A 23,381-nucleotide genomic window follows, 5' to 3' on the forward strand; every position below is an offset into this window, starting at 1 on the left:
CCGGCACAATGGAGAATAACAGCTGTGACGTGGTCGTGAGGTGTTCATGACGTCACCTCTCCTACTGATCAGGGAACGGTCATTATGATTGGTTCCCGCTCATTTGCTGCAATGCTATTTGTCAAATTGTAACCTTTGGTGTTGTGTGCCACGAGATGCCCAGCAACCCTTGCTGAGCATTCTCATGAGGAAGCTCTTTCATAGAGGACGTGTCCTGTCTATCAGCCAATAGACTGAACACCGTCCCGTCAAGTTAACTCAGCGTCTTTTCGATATACCCACACTCGCTCAGAATCACGATTGTGAATATATTGTTCAGAAGCCTATAGTGACAAAATCACCAGAGCGAAACAGACTGGTATCGGGTAACCCCTGGTGACAAAAATCGTTGCGAGTGACCTAGAGTGAACTAAGGCAGTGCCGCCACCTAAATCTGCGTGTGACTTTACCACAGTGTACCTGTACCACAGTGTAGTGCATGGTACCATATAACCTGCAGCCGCCAGCCTGTCCCAAGCATGTAGCCCACCGCCGCCCTCACTGTACCACGTGACGTCACCACCCTTACCACCAGTGCCAAGTGTGTGTGTGCGCGCACATGTCTGTCTGTCAAGCACACAGCACGCCCTCCTGCCCCGTGTCAAGTACGGTTTGTAGGAAAACCTGTCGTCAATGGTCTCGCTTCAGAACGAGGAAACAAGCTATCAGGCCACCTACGAGTGCTTGCATAAATGTGCCTGAATAAGTGAGTGAATTAAGAGAGGTACCCTATCTGTAAGTACAAGATCTTGTCATTGTTTTATTTTATGTTGATCTGAGGGATCAACCACAGTTCACCTTCTCATACCTGTCACAGGTGAATCAATGGTGTATGCGTGTTATCTGTGTGGTATCACGGCATTTCACTCTTCTGTGAATGTGAGCTTCACATACACCGCACATTTAGTATTGTGTGATATTAGTATTGTGCATGTTATTGCCTGTCCCATTGACAGTATGCGATTTATTGCACATCATCATTACCGAGTATCCGGATGGAACTCTTGTGACCCCTTTGCATACCGGCAGTTAGGTTGCCGTGTTAATGATTGGCTGTCAACTGTGTTAAGTTAGGTGTTTCGCCACGAGTGGATCCGAGTCGATTAGCCAGACGTCAAGAGTCTTGCTAATGCAACCATAGCCTTTCTGCAGGCGAGGTCCTGCCGAAACCGATTCCAACTGTCGGAATTACTGTCAGCAGTAATTCCGACAGTTTCGGGAAGTGTCTGCCACATGTACAGTACATTGGCGACGTATGCATTGCAGTCGTGAAAGCAAAAAAAGAAAACCCCCACAGTGAGAAATCTTTAAAGAATTCTGATAAAGATCTTTGGGTGGTTCTAGATAGAAAACTATCACCTGAGGACCACAAAGAATAGTGAGCGAGGAGCCTTTGCCATGCTTTCTAACTTCAGAATTGCTTTTAAATACCTGGATGGCGATATACTAAATAAATTGTTCACAACTTTAGTTAGGCCAAAGCTAGAATATGCAGCAGTTGTGTGGTGCCAATATCTTGGCACTTTCGCGCGCTAGCGACAAGATCTCTAGTCGATCATTTTTCTCTATTCCTCTCTGATGACGCGGCCCAGAGCGACTCATTAAAATATTTGTTAAAAATTTAAATTTTATCCGATCAATCTGGTAGTGGTTTCAAAATGAGCGCCTTTAGATTGCGCACAATTTAGCACCCATATGTCACTTGAGCAGGACATATATATTTCTCTTGAATGCACCTCAAGCAGCATTTGAAAAAAATATTTCTATAAAACCCAATTCTTATCCGATCGACTTTGGGATAATTTAAGCATGTTTGCCATTAAATTTTCGTTTTCTCCAATAGCCACATAGCTTATTTGCGAGAACGGAGTTCGCTTGTATCTTCGTGGTAAAATTATTGTAATGTTGACACGACGAGTGTAATCGACGAAGTTTCTTTATTTGGTGGCGGTCAAACGCATCCTTGTGTGACATTTTATACACATGTTCTTCTAGAACATTCTATTGTGAACACATTGGTACAAAAATTAAGTACGTACATCGAAAATTAAGGTCAGGACAGTGAAAAGAACACTTTTCAAAAGGTGTTGCGACGCTCTGCTGTCGGGTGTGCCGTAAGAGGTAACACTTCAGCCACTTCCCACACTCTTGCGGGTGGGCCGCGATCATGATTCTACATTTATATGCATATGTCCGTGAGGGGAATTTTATTGCGGTCAGTGATACCAAAATTAACGACGTAGCACAATTCTGGGATTGACAAACTTGAAAAGATCATAAACACTTCAACGCGGTTTGACGCTCACGGCTAACGATTTCCATAGTTTTTTTTTTTTTTTTTTTTTTTTTTTTTTTATTTGGTGCGGGTCTCATGTCAGGTTTGGTGAAATTTTACATATATATTCCTCTAGAGCATTCTATTGCGAACAAATTGATACCAAATTTAAATACATACATGGAATATTAAGGCGAGCAGACCGAAAAAAGATTATAAACATTTTAGTGTCACCGCGCGGTAGCCCAAAACGAACGGCGCACTCCCAGATAGTACACAGTTAACTCCCCGGGATGGGAAAGTTAAGACGCACATAAACTGGAAAAGGTGCAAAGACATGCTACTAAGTGGCTCCCAGAACTGAAAGGCAAGAGATACGAGGAGAGGTTAGAGGCATTAAATATGCCAAAACTAGAAGACAAGGAGAGAAAGAAAGAGGAGAGAGAAAAAAAAAAAAAAAAAAAAAAAAAAAAAAGCGATATGATCACTACATACAAAATAGTAACAGGAATTTATAAAATCGATAGGGAAGATTTCACGAGACCTGGAACTTTAAGAACAAGATTTCGTAGATTTAAACTAGGTAAACACAGATGCCGAAGAAATAAGAAAATTCACTTTCACAAACAGAGTGGTAGACGGTTGGAACAAGTTAGGCGAGAGTGGTGGTGGAGGCCAAGACAGTCATTAGTTTCAAAGCGTTATATGACAGTGCTGGGAAGATGGGACACCACGAGCGTAGCCCTCATCCTGTAATTACACTTGGGTAATTACACACAGTATAGGCAGGCATGATCATTTCCCCCCCCCCCCCCCAATAGCTGCAGGTTTACTGCTGCACTGCACATTGCAGCTTTAGGTCATTATTAAGTACAGGGAATAATTTAAGATGACCGAGTACACGGTACTCTCATCCTGTGCCTTGGGACTAAGATGCTATAAACACAGGCAGAAGTTATCTGCATCCCTACTGGCAAGCCGCAGTACCGAGAAAGGTACCAAGGCTGGCTTATGCAACAGTTCACAGTACTGCTGAGCAGCTAGGGGCCACAGCACCACTTAATAAAAAAAAAAAAGTAACCGAGTAGTTTGCAGGGATAATGTCAGATGATATCGACCGATTAAAGCTATGCACAACATTGATATTAAAAATTTAAAAAAGGCCAGGAGCTCAAAAAGAGCTCAAAAATCTTTGAAATATGAATAGTGAAAACTTTAAAACCAAATCTCTTTTTTAGTATCACCGTTGAAATTTTTCACATTAAGAAATGAATTTTATACAAATTTATACAAGTGCATAACCAGTATTGATGATACTGGTTATGCACTTTTTAACTAGGTTATGATAACACCACCTAGTTAGTGGAACTCTTGCATAATTCAGCGATAAGAGATACAAGAATCAGTCCGACGCACAAAATAATAATTTTAGTAAGAAGGATCCACAGGGTGGATATGCAGCCAATGCCTTCTAGGATTGCCACCTGGAGGGCAAAATTTAACAAATAATAATGAGCATGTTGCTGCATTTTATTCTATATTTTATAAACGCAGCAAAATGCCATTATTTCTTATGCTCCCCCCCCCTTTCTTTTTTTAATAGAAGCACCATTATTTTTAGCATAGTAATGTTCTACATTTTACTGTAGAAATTCCCCAAATTGCACACTATTTAGCAATATTACTGGAGAGAAAAAATTATGCAAAACAATTTTACAGCAACGCTCACCGCACTGTTGGGTTTAAGTACGCTGGTAAGTGTCAACACCTGAACACTGCCAGACCTACTCACATCACTGCCAAAGGAACCCTACCATAAAAAAATCTACAGGAGAAAAGTTTGCTACTCGAGGCCCTGCGTCTAAACTCTGCTCCTGCTCATCCTCCATACTTGGAGGATTCATTGTTGGAGCTAGGAAAAGGGGGGAAATTTTAGAAAATTGTGGCCCGAATGTGTTCCAAAAACAATGAGACCAAGGGGTTTGAGCCTGAACCTGCAGTGCCTCTTAACTTTTTTCTCTAGGCCTGAAATTGGGCTTCGAGTTGGATGGTGCTGATGGAGAACAGTTAAAAAAACTGACCACCGAAGAACTCTTAGCCTTTCACAAGGAGCAGCAACAAGAGACAGACCTAAGACAGTGTCTCGTCCTAGGTCTTTCATTTTGGTATCAGTGTGTTTGCAATAGAGTTCCCTACAGGAGTATATGCAAATATAAAGTCCAAATGCCCGGCGTACCACCCATAGCAAACAGAGAAAGTGACAGTGTTACCCGCGCGAGCTCTAATAAAGAGTAATAAAATGGGTATGCTCGTTTCAACTTTGTTATCTCAATTCTGGTCCCAGGTCTTTCATTTTGGTATCAATGTATTTGCAAATAAAATTTCTACATGACTAAATGCATATAAATCCCAAAAGACCGGCGAGAAACTGAGAAAATGAGAGCATGCTACATGGGAGCGCACAGGAGCAATAAAATGAGAACACTACACTTAGAACGAGAATTGAGATGTCCTATGTGTTTCACTTTGGTGCAGGCGATGAGTCACAATAACGTGGCTAAAGTAAGTTGACCAGACCACACTAGAAGGTAAAGGGACGACAACGTTTCGGTCCGTCCTGGACCATTCTTAAGTCGATTGTGATGAAGTAGAGACAGGCAATAAATAGGCAAGAGAGGGGTGAGGAGCAAAGGTGTAGTAGAGGGGATAGTAGGAAAACTGCAGAGGGCCCTCTGCAGTTCGTTTTCCTACTATCCCCTCTACTACACCTTTGCGCCTCACCCCTCTCTTGCCCATCCCTACTTCCTCATCACAATCGACTTGAGAATGGTCCAGGACGGACCAAAACGTCGTCGTCCCTTCACCTTTTAACGCCTGGAGAGTACACCCATAACTCACCATGAGAACGTCCTGGTAAGATCAGCCTGTGACCTCAGATTCAGCTAGAGCTGAAATATTTTCTGGCTCCTCCCTAGTCAGCTTGTTCCTGTTTATGAATAACCCTGATGGTCTTTACAAACAACTTAATGGTACAGCTTGATTGCTTTTTTGTACATCATGGGAAGCTGCAACCCTAATGTGCTGACCAACCATTTAGGTGTGCAAAACACACTTTTTTCGAGTTGGCTGAATCAGCTGGGAACAGGTCCACACCAGACTTTCCCACAACAGTGTAAAATGTTCCCCCCCTTCTGATTCAGTTGTATATATACCCCTGTATGATAGTTAGGAGACAGAGGGCTGGAGTGTCGGAGGTAGTGTGAGGCTGCAGGTCAGTGAGGCTGCAGGTGAGCCTCAGGAGACAGAGTGAATCCACCAGACTGAGAGGGGTCTTGACACTTTCGTGCTCTCGGCGCTCAAAAAAAAAAACAATACCCCAGATGCTTTCGGCACTTCGCGCGCCTACGCGGTAAGACCGAAAAGTGTACACTCTTTTGACTGTCCTAACAATAATTGAAGGCGCACGTATTTAAATTTGGTATCACTGTGTTCGCAATGAAATTGTCTATAGGAGCATACCTATAAAATGCCGCCCAAGCATAAGGAGTATCAACACCAAATAAAAAACTATGCAGATCACTCGCCGAGAGCGCCAAACAGCAACAAAACGTTTCCACTCTTAATGGTTGCGAAGCCTACAGTTGTCCTACATCGCTAATTTTGGTATCATTGGAATCGCAATAAAATTCTCTACACGGACATATGCATATGAATGTTTAATATAGGCAACTGCCCACCCGCAAGAGTGTGTGAAGTGGAGAGTAGTTAGCCGCGAGCGCACTGGCGAAAACACGGGGGAAATCATGCTTGGAAAGTTTATACGTTTCCTGACCCTACTTTTCTATGTACGTATTTCTTTTTTATACCAATGTGTTCGCAATAAAATTTTCTATAAGATGAACTGTATAACATTTGTACAAAGCATGTGTAAGAGAAGCGCCAAATATAGAACCACGTCGCTCAGTATGCGTTCACGGCAGAAACGAACGCATTGTTTTCGTTCGTTTGATGTTTGTCATGTTTATACTTGTTGAAACATTTTATAATTTGTATGACAGTGATCGCAGTAAAATTCCCTACACAGACATATACATAACACATACAAATATTTCCCACGTGTTGGATATATCAACGGCTAAAGGGAACCCACTGCCACACGCTCGCCACACCCCCAAACATACTTTGTGTATTTTTTTTTTTTTTACTCATAGAAGTTTGTGATATAATATTCATTCTGGTACCAAAACATTCGCAAATAAATTCTCTACAAAACAATAGTATCCCCATCCATTTCGGTTAAAAAATGGAATTTATAGAAATATTTTTTCGATGGACGAGAAAAGTAGGCAGTTATGCGGAATCGTAAGAGAAAACGGCGACGAGTTATCTCTAATATAAAGCGCGAAAGTGTTAATTAAGGTAATGTGTGTGATCTTTAATGCGTTTCCTTGTCTGGATCCCGTAACAATTGCCAGTACTGCTAGTGTTAAAGTAGGGATTTATAGTGGTGAATTTCATAATTTGTTCAATAAACTCATGTTAAACTTCCCATCTGTGTCAATTGTTGAATCCCTTAGTTTCTGGATATAGTTTGCCAACAACTGTCCCATAATTAATGGGAGTTAAAGAGGACTCCTAAGTCGAGCAAGGTTTCTTGCCGTGTTGCTCGATTATAGTTAATGAACAAGGCAGATGGTGGCAGCGTTTTTTAATCCTGTGTAGCATTTCCTTTTTGGAAGTGTACCTTTGGTTCCGGTGTAAACCATTAGTGGTACTGTAATATTTGGTGTACACATTTAGCATGGGTTACACTATTAATGTTTTTATTTTCAGTTTATATGTATAGTGGTGTTACATTCTAGTGTGTAGGTCTGGTCAACTTCATTTTGGCATCATTGTGTTCGCAATAAAATTTCCTACAAGAGTATATGCATGTAATGTCCAAAACCGCAGCAAGACCTTCCCGAAAAACGCCACTACTGTTGCCATACCGACGACTCAGCATAGTCATCGCCGGACTTGCCCCCGTTTTATGGACGACTCAGCATAGAGTCGTCAGCCGAGCAAAAGTGTTAAGAAAATGAGTGCAGTATGGGAAGAACTGCAAAGTTTTGCTGAAAAGACTGGCAGATAAAGCTGTTGCAGGCCATTGTGTTAATCTTTTTAATGACCGATGTCCTTTATTAACACTTTTCTGTAGTAGGTAAAACAAGTGTCTATAGACAGATTCTTGACGAGAATCAGCCGGGGAGCCACAACCAGGCCTTAGCAGTTTGCCTGCAAAACAGTACACCCCAGAAATGGCATCAGTGCCAGATGTTAGAATGGAAAGGGGGGGGGGGGGGGGGGCTTCCTTCTAAATGCTAACCCCCCCCCTCTTCCATACACCAACAAATGTCCTCAATAAAGGCTAGGTACCAAGTTTAGTAAAAAAAAAAAAACACACACACACACACACACGAGTAGTATTCTATATAAACTATTACAAGTTAATATTTTTTCTGTGTAGAACAGATTAATTCAATTTGCATTATTTTTTGTGGGAAAATTAGTTTGGTGTATGGACCTTTGGTGTACGAACTATCTGAATGAATTAAACTTTTAAACCAAGGTGTCGATATTAGAGAGAGAGGAGGAGGAAAAAAAAAAAAAAAAAAAAAAAAAAAAAAAAAAAAAAAAAAAAAAAGGGGGGGGGGGGGACTTTTGGCACACCACTGACATGGCATTAAATTACAGTACAAGGTTAAGGGTTAAATAAGTGCATTTTTTATCCATTATCGAGTGATGCAGCGAGCACAAGCTGCATGGCAGTGTTGCAAGACGTTGCTGCAGTACTGTATGTGCTACTTATGGTCGCTTTCGGTACCGAGGCCCCTCACACCTAGGATTGGTGCCTCAAGTCCCAAGACAGCACCCACTTTTGGGAGGCTCGAGGAAGCCTTATGTCCAAGTACAAGTCTCATGTACCCCCATAAGTTTTAAATCTTGCATTACACCTCTTGGTTGACAGGCACACCAATGAAATGATCCCAATTGCACAGTTGAAAGGTTAACATACTGAACACATCTAGTACTGTAGAAATTCTATAATCATTGAAACTAGCATAAATTCAATATAATGTGCAAATTATAAAGCAAGTAACCTAGCTTATGATTACATTTACAAGTTACTGTACTGTATTCCAAAACTTAGATACTCTAGATTAATTTTAAAAATTAAAGTTGTACAACAATAAACTTTTCCAAACCAATTTAGTATTTCCAACCAAATATGGCATGCATAAAATTGGCAAATAATTTGCACACAGTACCATATCCTGTAATAATAAAACAAAAAATACACAATTACAGAAAGTTTGACAAGTTACTAGACAATATACAAAGTACAGTGAAAATCATTCCTTACTTGACAACCTGGCTATTTATCATTGTTTTCATAGGGGAGGTATGATTGGGTAATGTTGCCATGTCTGCCATGGTGTAATAGCGTGGATCTTTTGTGGGTCCTACTTCAATACTGGAAAATAATAAGATAATACTTGTTATTAGATATAGGTATAAAAAACTAAAATTAAATAAATACTATAGGTTTCACTATAAAAACCTATAACATTTAAAAAGACAAGGTCTAATTACTGCATGAAGTTGAGATTGTAAACTTATTACATGTAGAATTGCAAGTCTAATCCTTCCAACCATTCGTCTTCAAACCTTGCTAAAAAAAAAAATATCTTTACTTCAAAAATCTTGCAAAAATTAGTCAAGATACCATTTGCCCCTTCACAGAGGTAATGCATTAAACCATAGTGTAACTATTTCCAAGTTCAATTTACAAGAACCAAGGCTGCTGGTTGGTTTATGGGGTTCCGAGTCTTTTTTTCTCCCCAAGCCAGGACCGAGGCCAGGCTTGACTTTTGAGGGGCATACTTTTGTCAACTAAATATTAACATGGCTAAAAACCAACAGGTATAAATTCTTGTTCTGTATATATAGTCACAGAACATTATTCCAAACTTCAGGGAATAAACAGTAGTGTAAAATAAAATGAATAAGTCCACAAGAGTCGTGATGAGGGTTCGAACTTTCGTCCAGGGTGATCCCAGATGTGCCTTAATCATCTTGGCGCATCTGGGATCATCCTGGATGCAAGTTTGGACCCTCATCACAGCCCTTGTGGGCTTATTTGATATATCACACTATTGTGATTTGTGTATAAATAGTACTGTATTCACAGTAATGTACTTTAATAATGGCTTTTTATATATCAAAGTGAATCTTATTAGGTATGTATTTATCTTTCCACTACTTTTACAGTGTACAATTTCAAACAGAACCACAGAATCAAGTCTAATGAAAAGGCCAAATTACCTGCCATTTACAAATTTAGCCACATGCAGGCTTAAAATCTGGATATGTTCTCTCCTGAATATATGCAAAATACATTGCATACAGCCTGATGGCCGAGTGGAACAGTGCTCGAAATTCGTAGTCCTAAGGTTTCAGATTCGATCCACGGCAAAGGTGGAAACAAAGGGGCAGTTTTTCATCCTGATGCCCCTGTTTACCTAGTAGTAAATAGGTACCTGGGAGTAAAGACAGTTGCTACGGGATGCTTCCTGGGGTTATTTAACAAAAAGGAGGTCTTGTCGAGGACCAGGCTGCAGGGACACCAAGCTCCAAAATCAAGATGACCTACATATAAACTAAAATTTCAGATCAAACTTCATTTGATCATGTTTATCAGTGGCACAAAGTAGGTCACAAGCTACACAAGTGACCAACCTCCCCCAAATCTCCCTACAAAATTTTAGTAATCCTGCAACAGTTACTCAAATAACTATTGTAGTTAGTTGCTTTTCAAGGACATTATGCCTGTGTACAGGTACACTGTATATGCATATTTCAAACTTGCCAAGATTCCAACTTTCCCCTCCACCCCAGGATGCAACCTCACAACAGTTGCCAGAAAAAAAAAAAAAAAAAAAAAAAAAAAAAAAAAAAAAAAAACTTTGGTACCTATCTATACAGACGAACAAAAGGAAGTGTGCCTAACCATTCGTGGCCCACCAAGAAATTTAAACTAGGTTCAAGGTAGACAGTGGCTATGGATTAATGGTCATACCTGCCTTTGCACAAACAAAAATCTAAATTTTTCATTATAGAATTACAGTATTAGTTTATGCAGAAAGAAAGATTTGAAACCTAAGTGAACATTTATCATGTCCCTCTGGGGTGGAGGTCGTGTCTGGCACTTGTCAATGCCTGGTGCTGAACTATGCCAACTTCATGTTTTATCCTCTGGACATTTCAGGTGTATTATCTTTTTTATTTACATCCGAGAGCTTTAATATCCATCTTTACATCGAACATGTAAAGCCAAGATCAATTTTATATCTTCATATAATTAACTGCATTACCCTGAAAATCAACAATTTCCAATAACCGTTCTCCAAGTGGTTAATGTAGCCACTACAGTACTAAATTCAGTTTCATGAATGCTCATTTTATAGTCTAAATGCATAATTAGCTGGGCTAGATTTTAGAAACTCTTGCATCCAAACTAGACAATGATGCATGTTCATATGTAGCTACACACAAGGTTAGGCAAGAAAATATAAATATCTTTGTAGATACCTGTAGCCAGTTCCCAATTATAGTATTAGGTAACTGGCAATTTACTTTAAACCCAACATTTTTGCAACTGCAGTACTGTAATTTATAAGCAATTAAAGTAACTACATTCTAAAAGTAATAAATCTAAAGAAGATTTGCTCTTTCTTCAGAATTCTCTGAAGCTTTCCCAATGTTGCTCAACTTTTGTACTAAACTGCCCAAACCTAACCTACTAAAGAATTCATGAACAGAAAACTGGACAGCATCACTTTTGCAAACCACTATTTTTAGTACATCAGTTTTTGACCTTTGGGAAATTGTCAAAATACAATGAACTACCTGTATTCAGAATGGGTTGCCTTATTATAATACAAGGTTGTGTTCACACAAAGGAAGAATTAGATCTAAATCATACATCACTCAATATCAGTAATTACAAAGTCAATGATACAGAACTTTTGTCGAATTAAACACAAAGAATTTATAAGTTATTAAAAAAACTGGTCAAAATTAAAGTACATAAACTAATTTGACACTGTTATGTTACATGTTCCCTAAAATTGTACAGTTGCTCATGAAATTAAATTCCTATAAACCAAGAAGATAGTTAATGCTGTCAAAAGTTTAAGAGGCGAAAGCAAATGCCAGAATTATGGATTAAAATATAAACCCAATCAAAAAGTTTATTAACCAAATTTTACAGAATGCTAAACCAATCGTTAATTGCTCAAAATTAACCAAGAAAACAAAGTGAAAATCAACACCCACCTCACACGTCAGAAATGTAAACAAATGCTCCCAAACAACAGAGCTGCCAATATACGCTAAATAAATTGCGTCTGCGGCCATTTTTTGTATTTATGTTAGGCCATTGAACACTTTAAAGGGTTAATCGTGTCAGAAGGACCACTCTGGGAGAGCTAAAATAACTAGAAACGACAACTGAGAGAGAGAAAATTTTCATCAAGTTGTCAATTGGGATCAGCTGAGAGGCCAAAACAAGGACGAACCGCCATGACAAATTACCTAAAATCTTGCCATCTTCTGCCGTCTGTCCCTCCCTGCCACCACCATTGCGGCCTCGCACACCCCCGCCGCCAGCCCCGACCCGCCATACTCACCCGGGAACACTATCAGCGCCGATGATCCCAGATAAAGAAAATTATTAGTCGTCCCCCGCCGCGTAATCAATATGGCGAGCAGCCTTAAATTCAGTTATCACTCGGGACGCCAAAAACACACTTTTCGCAGCGTTTTTCTATGTTCATATTGCACTAGGCGGGTCTCGTCTTAGTTGCCCCGGTGTGGCTGGCGCTCGGGCGGTGTTTGGAACATGGTAAAAGTTACTATGAAGTCGCTTATTGGGCGGATGAAAGCCTGCAAGTGATCATTCCTTTCTCACGAATCACGACGAAGGGAAGACCGTTGGATCCACCGTTTGTTGTTGCCTCGTGCCAAGTGCCTCGCTTCCTGCGCAATATTGCTAAATTCTCCACATATTTGTCCCTTTTGCCGCCTATTTACTCTCCTTAGTTATCCATACTAAGTTATCTTGCATCTCTTATTTATTTCCCATTCCACTGACACTATTTCGTTTACGGGAGTGTGATATAATTAGGTGTGTAATGGGAAAAGTGGCAACCCTTCCTCCCAGCTGTCAAAAATGATAGAAAGTTGACGATAGTTTAAATTTCTTATTTATCTTTACAAATATATTCTTCCCTACGAATTACTATTAAAGCATACTACACTAAATTAAGTGTAATTACTTAATGAACAAAATTATAGACCTCCGTTGTTTTTAATACACTCGATCTATTATAATTTAAAATATACGAGACATAACGAATCTCTAATACATTCAACGGCCATGAAATACCTAAAGTAATTTAAACTTTATTTACATATTAATTTCGAGAAATGAACAAATTTCTAATAAATACAAAATTAATTAGTTAGTACTAGTAGTAGTAGCTATAACTTACAGTAATTATAAAGAAATACACAATTTGAAAGACAATATATAGTTTTTTGTACATTATTAACAAGCTTAGGTATACACAGCAATGTGCTGCTGCCCACCGCTGTCCACTGGATGGGGGGCGGTATGCAGGACAAATATATAAATTGTGACACTAGCTCTCCACATATGTCAGTTGCTTAATTTAGAAACTACTTGAGGTCGGTCTCGAGCCCATTGTTGATGTGACGATGTGCATTGAATTTTGTAACCAGCTTATCACGATTGTAACTAGCTTAGCTAAATGAATTGTGGGGTTCAGTCCCTGAGCCCATTATGTGCCTCTGTAACCCTTTCCACTACCGCCCACAAGATTGGTATGGGGCGCATAATAAATGAATTAAACTAAAAAACATTAACCTGCAGCCATCTGCTATAGAAATCGATATCCCAGCCTAATTCTGGCAATTACAATGTCACGCTGTCTACTGGATGTTTTATGTTGCCCGTACATATAATTATAGCTTCTAAATATGTCATATTTCAATTTCTTTCTTTATTATGCACCCCATACCCATCCCGTGGGCGGTGGTGTAAAGGATTACAGAGGCACATAATCGTCATAGCTCTCTATACTCGTGCTTTCTAGCCTTTGAGTGTCAGTAACTGCTCTTCTGCCTTCCCTAATATTCTGAAATATTGCAGCTTTTACAGCAGAGATTGGAACATATTCAACTCAATTTCAGGCTTCTCACGTGTAGTGTTCGCTGCCTTGTCTGTGTCGTCATGCTGGACAACACCTATGTGAGATGGTATCCACACATTATTGTGTCTACTATCATTGCAACCTCCCCTCCGGAACTGTATCCTAGCAGCCTGTCATCCTTAAGTGTCATTTTTTTTGCATTCATTTGTTATTTTCCATGAATGGTCTCATTTTGTTAGCTTATTTCTTTTTTAGTATTAAGTGTTGACCCCCTGTTTTACCTGAGAGCCCCTAACACTAGCGGCCTCGACGAGGGCAGGAAACTACAGCTTTTCCAGCCGTAGTTTAAAGGTTAACAGAGTTTTAGCATTTACGGCTTCAGCAGGTATGAGGTTCCATGTGTTTATAACCCTGTGGGTGAAAAAAACATTACCATTGAAAAAATTAACATTGAAATCATTAACATTGAAAAAAACATGAGATCAGCGTTGTCATGTCAGGTTGCAGAGTTGTTAGCCTCGTGGCCCTCGAGGGTATGATACTGGCATGTTGTCAATGACATATTGAGAACAAACTGAATTTCAATTGCCATTTACAAAATCTAACATAAAAGCTTCAAGAACAATAGGCATTCTCTGTAAAATCCTATACTAGTACTTCGCTCTTCATTGGTAGCATATTATTAATTCATCTATCCATATCTCACCTACGATATCTGCACATGTGGATCAACAACCCAAAACTACCTTTGATCAACAATTACCCAGCATAAAAGGCCATTTGCAGTCAAGTCCTCAGAAATAAATCAGTAATAAGAACAATAAATCAATGAGAAAATAAATCAGCAATTAAAACTATAATAATCTTCACTCCCAGATTGCATTATGGTACTTACTAAAATCCTTGAATAAGTTATCAAGTCTGAACACTCTCAAGTGTATTCAGACTGTATCTAATAAACTGTGCACTGTTGATCCTATACATCCCTAACGACAAGTAGCCACAAAACCAAAGGGACGGAATAATAATGTGTGAATGTAGGAGCTATAGTTCAACTCCCCTTCCCCTATAGAAACAATGTCAGGAGCTTAAACTGCTTTTACTCTAATGCCAGAAGCCTGGTAAATAAATTTGATGCGCTGTGAGCATACGCTGAGACTGAAAATTCTGACAGCAATGGGTCTGCGAAACATGGGGACGAGAAGACATAACTGAAGGAGATTCCATCTTCCAGGATACAGTACCACCCACCGTTCAGAAAGGACAGAGCAAACAGAGGTGGTATTTTAATACTAAATGTAAAAGGACCTGACTGCAACCAGCAATGAGAAATTAAACAACATGGTGATCCTCAGAATGTGTATGGTGCAATATACTAGCTCAAAATGGTAACAGACTGAGAGTGGGGGCGCTACAAGGCTCCCGCTCGGAAGTGGGAACCGCGGAAGTTACAGATATGCAGCATAAGAACAAAGGTAACTGCAGAAGGCCTATTGGCCCATACGAGGCAGCTCCTATCTATAACCCCCAATCCCACTCATAAACATGTCCAACCCATGCTTGAAACAATCGAGGGACCCGACCTCCACCACGTTACGCGGTAATTGGTTCCAAAAATCAACAACCCTGTTACCGAACCAGTATTTACCCAAGTCTTTCCTAAATCTAAACTTATCCAATTTATACCCATTGTTTCGTGTTCTGTCTTGTGTTGATACTTTTAATACCCTATTAATATCCCCTTTGTTGTGTCCATTCATCCACTTGTAAACCTCTATCATGTCACCCCTAACTCTTCGCCTTTCTAGTGAATGCAATTTAAGCTTTGTTAATCTTTCTTCATATGAAAGATTTCTAATTTGGGGAATTAACTTAGTCATCCTACGCTGGACACGTTCAAGTGAATTTATATCCATTTTATAGTACGGCGACCAAAACTGAACTGCGTAATCTAAATGGGGCCTAACCAGAGCAAGATATAGCTTAAGAACCACACCAGGTATCTTGTTACTAACGCTTCGATTAATAAATTCCAGTGTCCTATTTGCCTTATTACGAACATTCATACATTGATCCTTTTGTTTTAAATTCTTACTAATCATAACTTCCCAGATCCCTTTCGCAATCCGACTTCGCATTCTCAACACCATCTAGCTCGTATCTTGTAACTCTATCCTCATTACCTAGCCTCAGAACTTTACATTTATCAGGCATTAAACTGCATCTGCCAATCTTTTGACCATTTCAAAACCCTATTTAGATCAACTTGAAGTGATAGTGAGTCTTCTTCCGTGTTAATTTCCCTACCGATTTTTGTATCATCTGCAAATTTGCAGATGTTGCTCCTCAAACCTGAATCTAAATCATTTATATATATTATAAACAACAGAGGTCCCAGGACAGAGCCTTGAGGCACTCCACTAACAACATTATCCCACTCTGACTTAACGCCATTTATACTAACTCTCTATTTCCTTTGGAATAGCCATGTCCTAATCCAACTTCATATTAGGACATGGCTATTTCCTTTGGAATAGCCATGTCCTAATAGCACCCCCAATACCATGAGCCTCTGTTTTTTTAATCAGTCTTTCATGTGGCACTGTATCAAACATTCATGAACTATACTATTGGCTGACGATACTACCTTCATCTACTCAGACCCCAACCCCCACACACTAAATAATATTGTAAATAATTAATTTTAAAAAGTCCACTTATGGATATCAACCAACAAACTTACACTAAATATAAAAAAGACCTACTACATTTTATTTGGTAATAAATCATCAAATCAAATCCAACTTCAGACAAACAATATTAACATTAGCAATAAAACTGAGGGAAAGTTATGTGGCCTATACATAGACAAGAGACTCAACTTCACCACCCACATACAACACATAGTCAAAAAAGTCTCAAAAGCGGTCGGTATACTTTCTAAAATCAGATATTATGTTCCTGACTCTGCTCTCCTCTCATTATACTACGCACTAATCTAGCCTTATCTTACATACGGTATCTGTGCATGGGGTTCAACCACTGAAAATTACCTCAAGCCTATCATCACTCAGCAAAAATTTGCTATCAGAATTATAACAAACTCTGTCTTCAGACAACACACAGCCCCTCTGTTTAAGTCTCTTAACATGCTAAACATACACTCCACACATTCTCATGTGCTATCTACATGTACAAAACCTTGTTCCTAAATGTTAATCTTGATCTGAAACTTTTCCTTGATAAGTGTAATAAAACCCATGAGCACCACACCACAAATAGTCACTGCTTCTCAAAGCGGTGAAGTTTCTGTGGGAAGAAAACGTATTACCATGAATTTGTGTCTAACCGACTAAGTAGCGCGCGCGCACGCATCGAGTGGGATACTTAAAGCGCGCCCGCGGACTCTGCGATTACGGGCTCACCATAGCCCGTGCTACGTAGACACTTCGTCCTGAGTAGCTAAATCTTTAACAACAACAACGACGACTCTGCGACCTCACGGAAGAAATCTCCCGTCATGCAGGGTGCAGTTGCACCTCCACAGATCTCCAGTATCAGCTCTTGATACTCGTAATGGCTCAGAAGGGCCACCACTTACGGGTTATTCATGCCCGTGCCACCTTTTGGGTGGCTTAATCTTCATCAATCGGCGACCTCTAGGTCGCCTCCTCCTCGCCTGATACACTACACTATAAAAGTACCCAGTCTATGGAACTCACTCTTTAATGAATTAAAAAATTGGCCAACCTATACCGTATGCGTGTTAGTGGCTGTACAAGAATGTTAAAATACCAATCTTATGTAATCTTATAAACCAATTTTACCTTTTTGTAAATAAAAATTATCAATAATGATTATTATTGTTGTTATTTTGTAACAAACTGGGTTTGTTGTAGGAAATTATTCACTCTCATAGACATGGGGGTTTGGAGAGTTGGGGTCAAGCGGTAGTGACCCGACTCGGGAAGCACGGGGTATCTCTCCTGGGATTAGTGGTTAACATTACAAAATGACCGGCGCCTTTGTCTTAAGCAATGTATAATGAATTATTTTACAGAATTCAGTAATTTAGAGAAATTCAAGTCTTCATTCAAATTATAATAAATATTATTCTGGTATAGTGATATATGAAAATTCTACTCTATAACTTTGTCAGTAATTAAAATCAAAGCCCCCTGTGTGATTGTCTAAGCCCAGAACAAACGGTTATGGAAAATTATGTTGTGCTGTTTTTTCAGAATTTTTGAACACAGGAGAGGCGGACCAATAACAACATTGACACTCTTACAGTGAGTGCGGACACTTGGCTGTACAGTCAGCTGTAACCTGTGATATAGTTATAGTAGAAATTGGTTTTTTTTTTTTTTAATTTTTAGATATATGTAATAAAACTAGTTTTTTTTATTCGCAGAATGTCAAGGATGACATTAATTGGGGAGTGGATAGTACATATCGAGTGGATAGTAGTAGTGGATGTGAACTTCATAGAGTTCAGTGGAACGCTCCCGGATGACTGAAAGTTCAGTCTGTAGATAGATTTTTATTTTTTAATGTTGAGCATGGTGTGTCCGGCTCTAGGGAACACACGAGGTTGGCTAATGAAGAGCCAAGGAATTTTATTAGCTAGCTTTGCTGTTAGATTAGGGATATTTTATTTAGCTATATCAGTTAAGTGTAGGATGTATGTTTCCTGATGTTGGAGAAGTGCTGTCAGTTGACAGCCGGGAGTTTGATGCATTTGGTAACGTTCATTCGGTGATGTTGCTGGACAATTTGATGATTGTCATTTTTCTTAGATAGGTTAGCTTTTGTTTGAGGCATAATTTTATTGATTTTTTTGAGGGTTTGGATACTAAACCTCATTATTTTTAGGAAAAAAGAACAAGGTTTAAGAACATAAGAACAAAGGCAACTGCAGAAGTCCTATTCCTACCTTTGTTCTTATTGGCCCATACGAGGCAGCTCCTATCTATAACCCCCCAATCCAACTCATATACATGTCCAACCCGCGCTTGAAAGAATCGAGGGACCCCACATCCACCACGTTACGCGGTAATTGATTCCACAAATCAACAACCCTGTTACCTAACCAGTATTTACCCAAGTCTTTCCTAAATCAAAATTTATCCAATTTATACCCTTTATTTCGTGTTCTGTCTTGTGTTGATACTTTTAATACCCTATTAATATCCCCTTTGTTGTGTCCATTCATCCACTGATAAACCTCTATCATGTCACCCCTAACTCTTCGCCTTTCCAGTGAATGCAATTTAAGCTTTGTTAATCTTTCTTCATATGAAAGATTTCTAATTTGGGGAATTAACTTAGTCATCCTACGCTGGACACGTAGGATGCACACAATATAAAAAGATATAAATATAAAAGATATAAATATAAATATAAAAAATATATAATAGATATAGATATAAATACCTGTATACACAATATAAATTCACGTTCAAGTGAATTTATATCCATTCTATAGTACGGCGACCAAAACTGAACTGCATAATCTAAATGGGGCCTAACCAGAGTAAGATATAGCTTGAGAACCACACCAGGTGTCTTGTTACTAACGCTTCGATTAATAAATCCGAGTGTCCGATTTGCCTTATTACGAACATTCATGCATTGATCCTTTTGTTTTAAATTCTTACTAATCATAACTCCCAGATCCCTTTCGCAATCCGACTTCGCAATCTCAACACCATTCAGCTCGTATCTTGTAACTCTATCATCATTACCTAGTCTCAAAACTTTACATTTATCAGCATTAAACTGCATCTGCCAATCTTTTGACCATTTCAAACCCCTATTTAGATCAACTTGAAGTGATAGTGAGTCTTCTTCCGTGTTAATTTCCCTACCGATTTTTGTATCATCTGCAAATTTGCAGATGTTGCTCCTCAAACCTGAATCTAAATCATTTATATATATTATAAACAACAGAGGTCCCAGGACAGAGCCTTGAGGCACTCCACTAACAACATTATCCCACTCTGACTTAACCCCATTTATACTAACTCTCTGTTTCCTTTGGAATAGCCATGTCCTAATCCAACTTAATATAGCACCCCCAATACCATGAGACTCTATTTTTTTAATCAGTCTTTCATGTAGCACTGTATCAAAAGCTTTGCTAAAGTCAAGGTACACAACATCGCAATCCTTACCACTATCAACTGCCTCAACTATGCTGGAATAAAAAGATAGCAAATTTGTTAAACATGAACGGGCATTTGTAAAACCATCATGCGACTCATTTATTAATTTATGTTTTTCAAGATGAAGACGAATTGTATTTGCAATTATCGATTCAAGTAACTTTCCCACAATAGACGTTAGGCTAATTGTGGGAAAGTCATATTTAATAAATCAATAGAGTCAGGCAGAGTGCCAGAGTTTTGGAAAGTTGCTAATGTGATACCAGTTTTTAAGAAAGGAGATAGATCACTTGCGTCTAACTATCGACCAATTAGCCTAACGTCTATTGTGGGAAAGTTCCTCGAATCTATAATAGCAAATAAAATTCGTCTTCATCTTGAAAAACATAAATTAATAATTGAGTCGCAACATGGTTTTATAAATGGCCGTTCATGTTTAACAAATTTGTTATCTTTTTATTCTAGCATTGTTGAGGCAGTTGATAGTGGTAAGGATTGCGATGTTGTATACCTTGACTTTAGCAAAGCTTTTGATACAGTGCCACATGAAAGACTGATTAAAAAAATAGAGTCTCATGGTATTGGGGGTGCTATATTAAGCTGGATTAGGGCATGGCTATACCAAAGGAAACAGAGAGTTAGTATAAATGGAATCAAGTCAGAGTGGGAAAATGTTGTAAGTGGAGTGCCTCAAGGCTCTGTCCTGGGACCTCTGTTGTTTATAATATATATAAATGATTTAGATTCAGGTTTGAGTAGCAACATTTGCAAATTTGCCGATGATACGAAAATCGGTAGGGAAATTAATTCGGAGGAGGACTCACTATCACTTCAAGTTGATCTAGATAGGGTTTTGAAATGGTCAAAGGATTGGCAGATGCAGTTTAATGCTGATAAATGTAAAGTTCTGAGGTTAGGTAATGATGATAGAGTTACAAGATACGAGCTAGATGGTGTTGTGATTGCGAAGTCGGATTGCGAAAGGGATCTGGGAGTTATGATTAGTAAGAATTTAAAACAAAAGGATCAATGCATAAATGTTCGTAATAAGGCAAATCGGACACTTGGATTTATTAATCGCAGCGTTAGTAACAAGACACCTGGTGTGGTTCTCAAGCTATATCTTGCTCTAGTTAGGCCCCATTTAGATTATGCAGTTCAGTTTTGGTCGCCATATTATAGAATGGATATAAATTCACTTGAAAATGTCCAGCGTAGGATGACTAAGTTAATTCCTCAAATTAGAAATCTTTCATATGAAGAAAGATTAACAAAGCTTAAGTTGCATTCACTGGAAAGGCGAAGAGTTAGGGGCGACATGATAGAGGTTTACAAGTGGGTGAATGGACATAACAAGGGGGATATTAATAGGGTATTAAAAGTATCAACACAGGACAGAACACGAAACAATGGGTATAAATTGGATAAGTTTAGATTTAGGAAAGACTTGGGTAAATACTGGTTCAGTAACAGGGTTGTAGATTTGTGGAACCAATTGCCGCGTAACGTGGTGGAGGTGGGGTCCCTCGATTGTTTCAAGCGCGGGTTGGACAAGTATATGAGTGGGATTGGGTGGTTATAGAATAGGAGCTGCCTCGTATGGGCCAATAGGCCTTCTGCAGTTACCTTTGTTCTTATGTTCTTATGTTCTTAATTGGCCGATAGTTTGACGCAAGTGTTCTATCTCCTTTCTTAAAAATTGGTACCACATTAGCTACCTTCCATGACTCTAGCACTCTACCTAACTCTATTGATTTATTAAATATGGTAGACAGTGGCTCGGAAAACTCCTCTTTGTATTCTTTAAGCACCCTGGTAAACACTTCATCCGGCCCTGGGGATTTGTTTGGTTTGAGTTTTTAAGATTACAAAATGGCCGGCGCCTTTGTCTTAAGCAACGTATAATGAATTATTTTACAGAATTCAGTAATTTAGAGAAATTCAAGTCTTCATTCAAATTATATTCAATAATATATTCTTTTCATGTATCAAGAGTATTTTCAATTGTCGAAATACTGAGTAAGTCACCGTCAGTGACGTCACGAGCAGGGGACTAGTCTTTGACGCGGAGCAATTTTGGCGACCCGGGGTCACAGGTCACCAAAGCCTTCCAGATTGAGTAATCTTAAAGGTCAAATAGTCATATTGTAATCGGAAATAGCTTTTTCCTAAGATGCCTGTGCAATTACCTTCAGTTTAAAAGAGTCCAACCATCTGGGTTGTTCAGTGCGACAGAGATTAGTTGTTCAACTTAAACCCTGCTAGTAAACTTAGTGAACCTGGCGTAGGAATACCCCCCTAGCTCTGACCAGCTGTGGGGGAGGGAGGGAATTATCAAGGGAAAGTGCCAAATTAAGCCATTACGACTATATAGCTGTGAGGAAGGCAGAGCGAGGGAGAATTAGTGTGGGCCGGTCAACAACTGAGGGAGGTCATCCACTCTCACCCCCTCCCATATAGATCAGTAGAACAACAGCTGGTCGCATGACAAGGTATAGTTTGCTACAGTTTTGTATAGGGAAGTAGTTCACTTTAATGCCTCGTTAGGGAGTGTTAAGATATAGGGAGTGATTTTGTTTAGATTTTGCATTAATAAATAATTAGCTATAATTGTATTTTATTATTTCCATTTTTGAATGTGTCCATGTGTTGGTCACGTGGTCTCCACGAGTCTGAAGTTTTAGTTGGGCCACAAGCCTAACAAAGTTTAAGAGTTTATTTATCCCTTTTATTTGCTATAATTCCCATACTTAACGTAGATTCACCCCTCCCCCTTTTCCAAGTAATTTGGGGATCAAGCCCCAAGGTTGTAATTATTCGATTAATTGGTCCAGACCCCAATTAATTGACGCTTCTGGTTAATGCTCTGGGGCCAGATTCACGAAGCATTTACGCAAGCACTTACGAACCTGTTCATCTTGTCACAATCTTTGGCAGCTTTGTTTACAATTATTAAGCAGTTAATGAGCTCCGAAGCACCAGGAGGCTGTTTATAACAATAACAACAGTTGATTGGGAAGTTTTCGTGCTTGTAAACTGTTTAATAAATGTAACCAAAGCCATCAAAGATTGAGGAAAGGTGTACACGTTCGTAAGTACTTGCGTAACTGCTTCGTGAATCTGGGTCCTGGTGGTGGCGGCATAAAGGGATCCCTTGAGTTTGCTAGAAAACCTAATACGACGTCACGTGGCTGTAGAAGCTTAGCCGATCAATCGGCTAAGACCACGTGGCGTGGGACTCTGCTGTAGAGTATACTCTGGGGGCTTTTGGAATTCGGTTAAGATTCAGTTTGCATATTCACAGGCAGGGTAGAGGACAGAGTAGAGCCAATACTATCCCGTGTTACAATTTCTGCCCGAAACGCTGCGCGTATTAGTGGCTTTACATGATTGTAAATATCATGCTATGTACAAATCCACAAGGGCCGTGACGAGGATTCGAACCTGCGTCCGGGATTATCCCAGACGCTGCCTTAATCGACTGAGCTTCGACATGGTAAAAGAGTTGAAACCGAAGTTCTACTGAACTTACTGGATCCCGCAGCCTCTCCGAAGCACAAACCAGGGTTTTACACAACTTCCCCATGCACTCGAGCTATGTCAATAGGCCGTTCTCCCTCT

General features: G+C 39.4%; 1 protein-coding gene across 2 annotated transcripts in view; it reads right to left on the reverse strand.

The window, feature by feature from the left end:
* me31B (ATP-dependent RNA helicase me31b) overlaps positions 1-12,399 on the reverse strand; it is a 33,511-nt gene extending 21,112 nt beyond the window's left edge. Inside the window, exons 1-2 of one of the 2 annotated variants that reach the window (XM_045738754.2) lie at positions 12,049-12,399; positions 8,721-8,831 (exon numbers count right to left, since the gene is read on the reverse strand). In XM_045738754.2, the coding sequence (XP_045594710.1) occupies positions 8,721-8,791 (71 nt within the window). In that variant the 5' untranslated portion in view covers positions 8,792-8,831; positions 12,049-12,399. Of the gene's footprint in view, positions 1-8,720; positions 8,832-11,953 lie in introns of both variants that reach the window. The other variant, XM_045738753.2, reaches the window with a different exon arrangement.
* Between the last annotated feature and the right edge of the window lie 10,982 nt (positions 12,400-23,381).

This window comes from Procambarus clarkii, chromosome 43 (assembly GCF_040958095.1).
Source record: "Procambarus clarkii isolate CNS0578487 chromosome 43, FALCON_Pclarkii_2.0, whole genome shotgun sequence".
Taxonomy (NCBI): domain Eukaryota; kingdom Metazoa; phylum Arthropoda; class Malacostraca; order Decapoda; family Cambaridae; genus Procambarus; species Procambarus clarkii.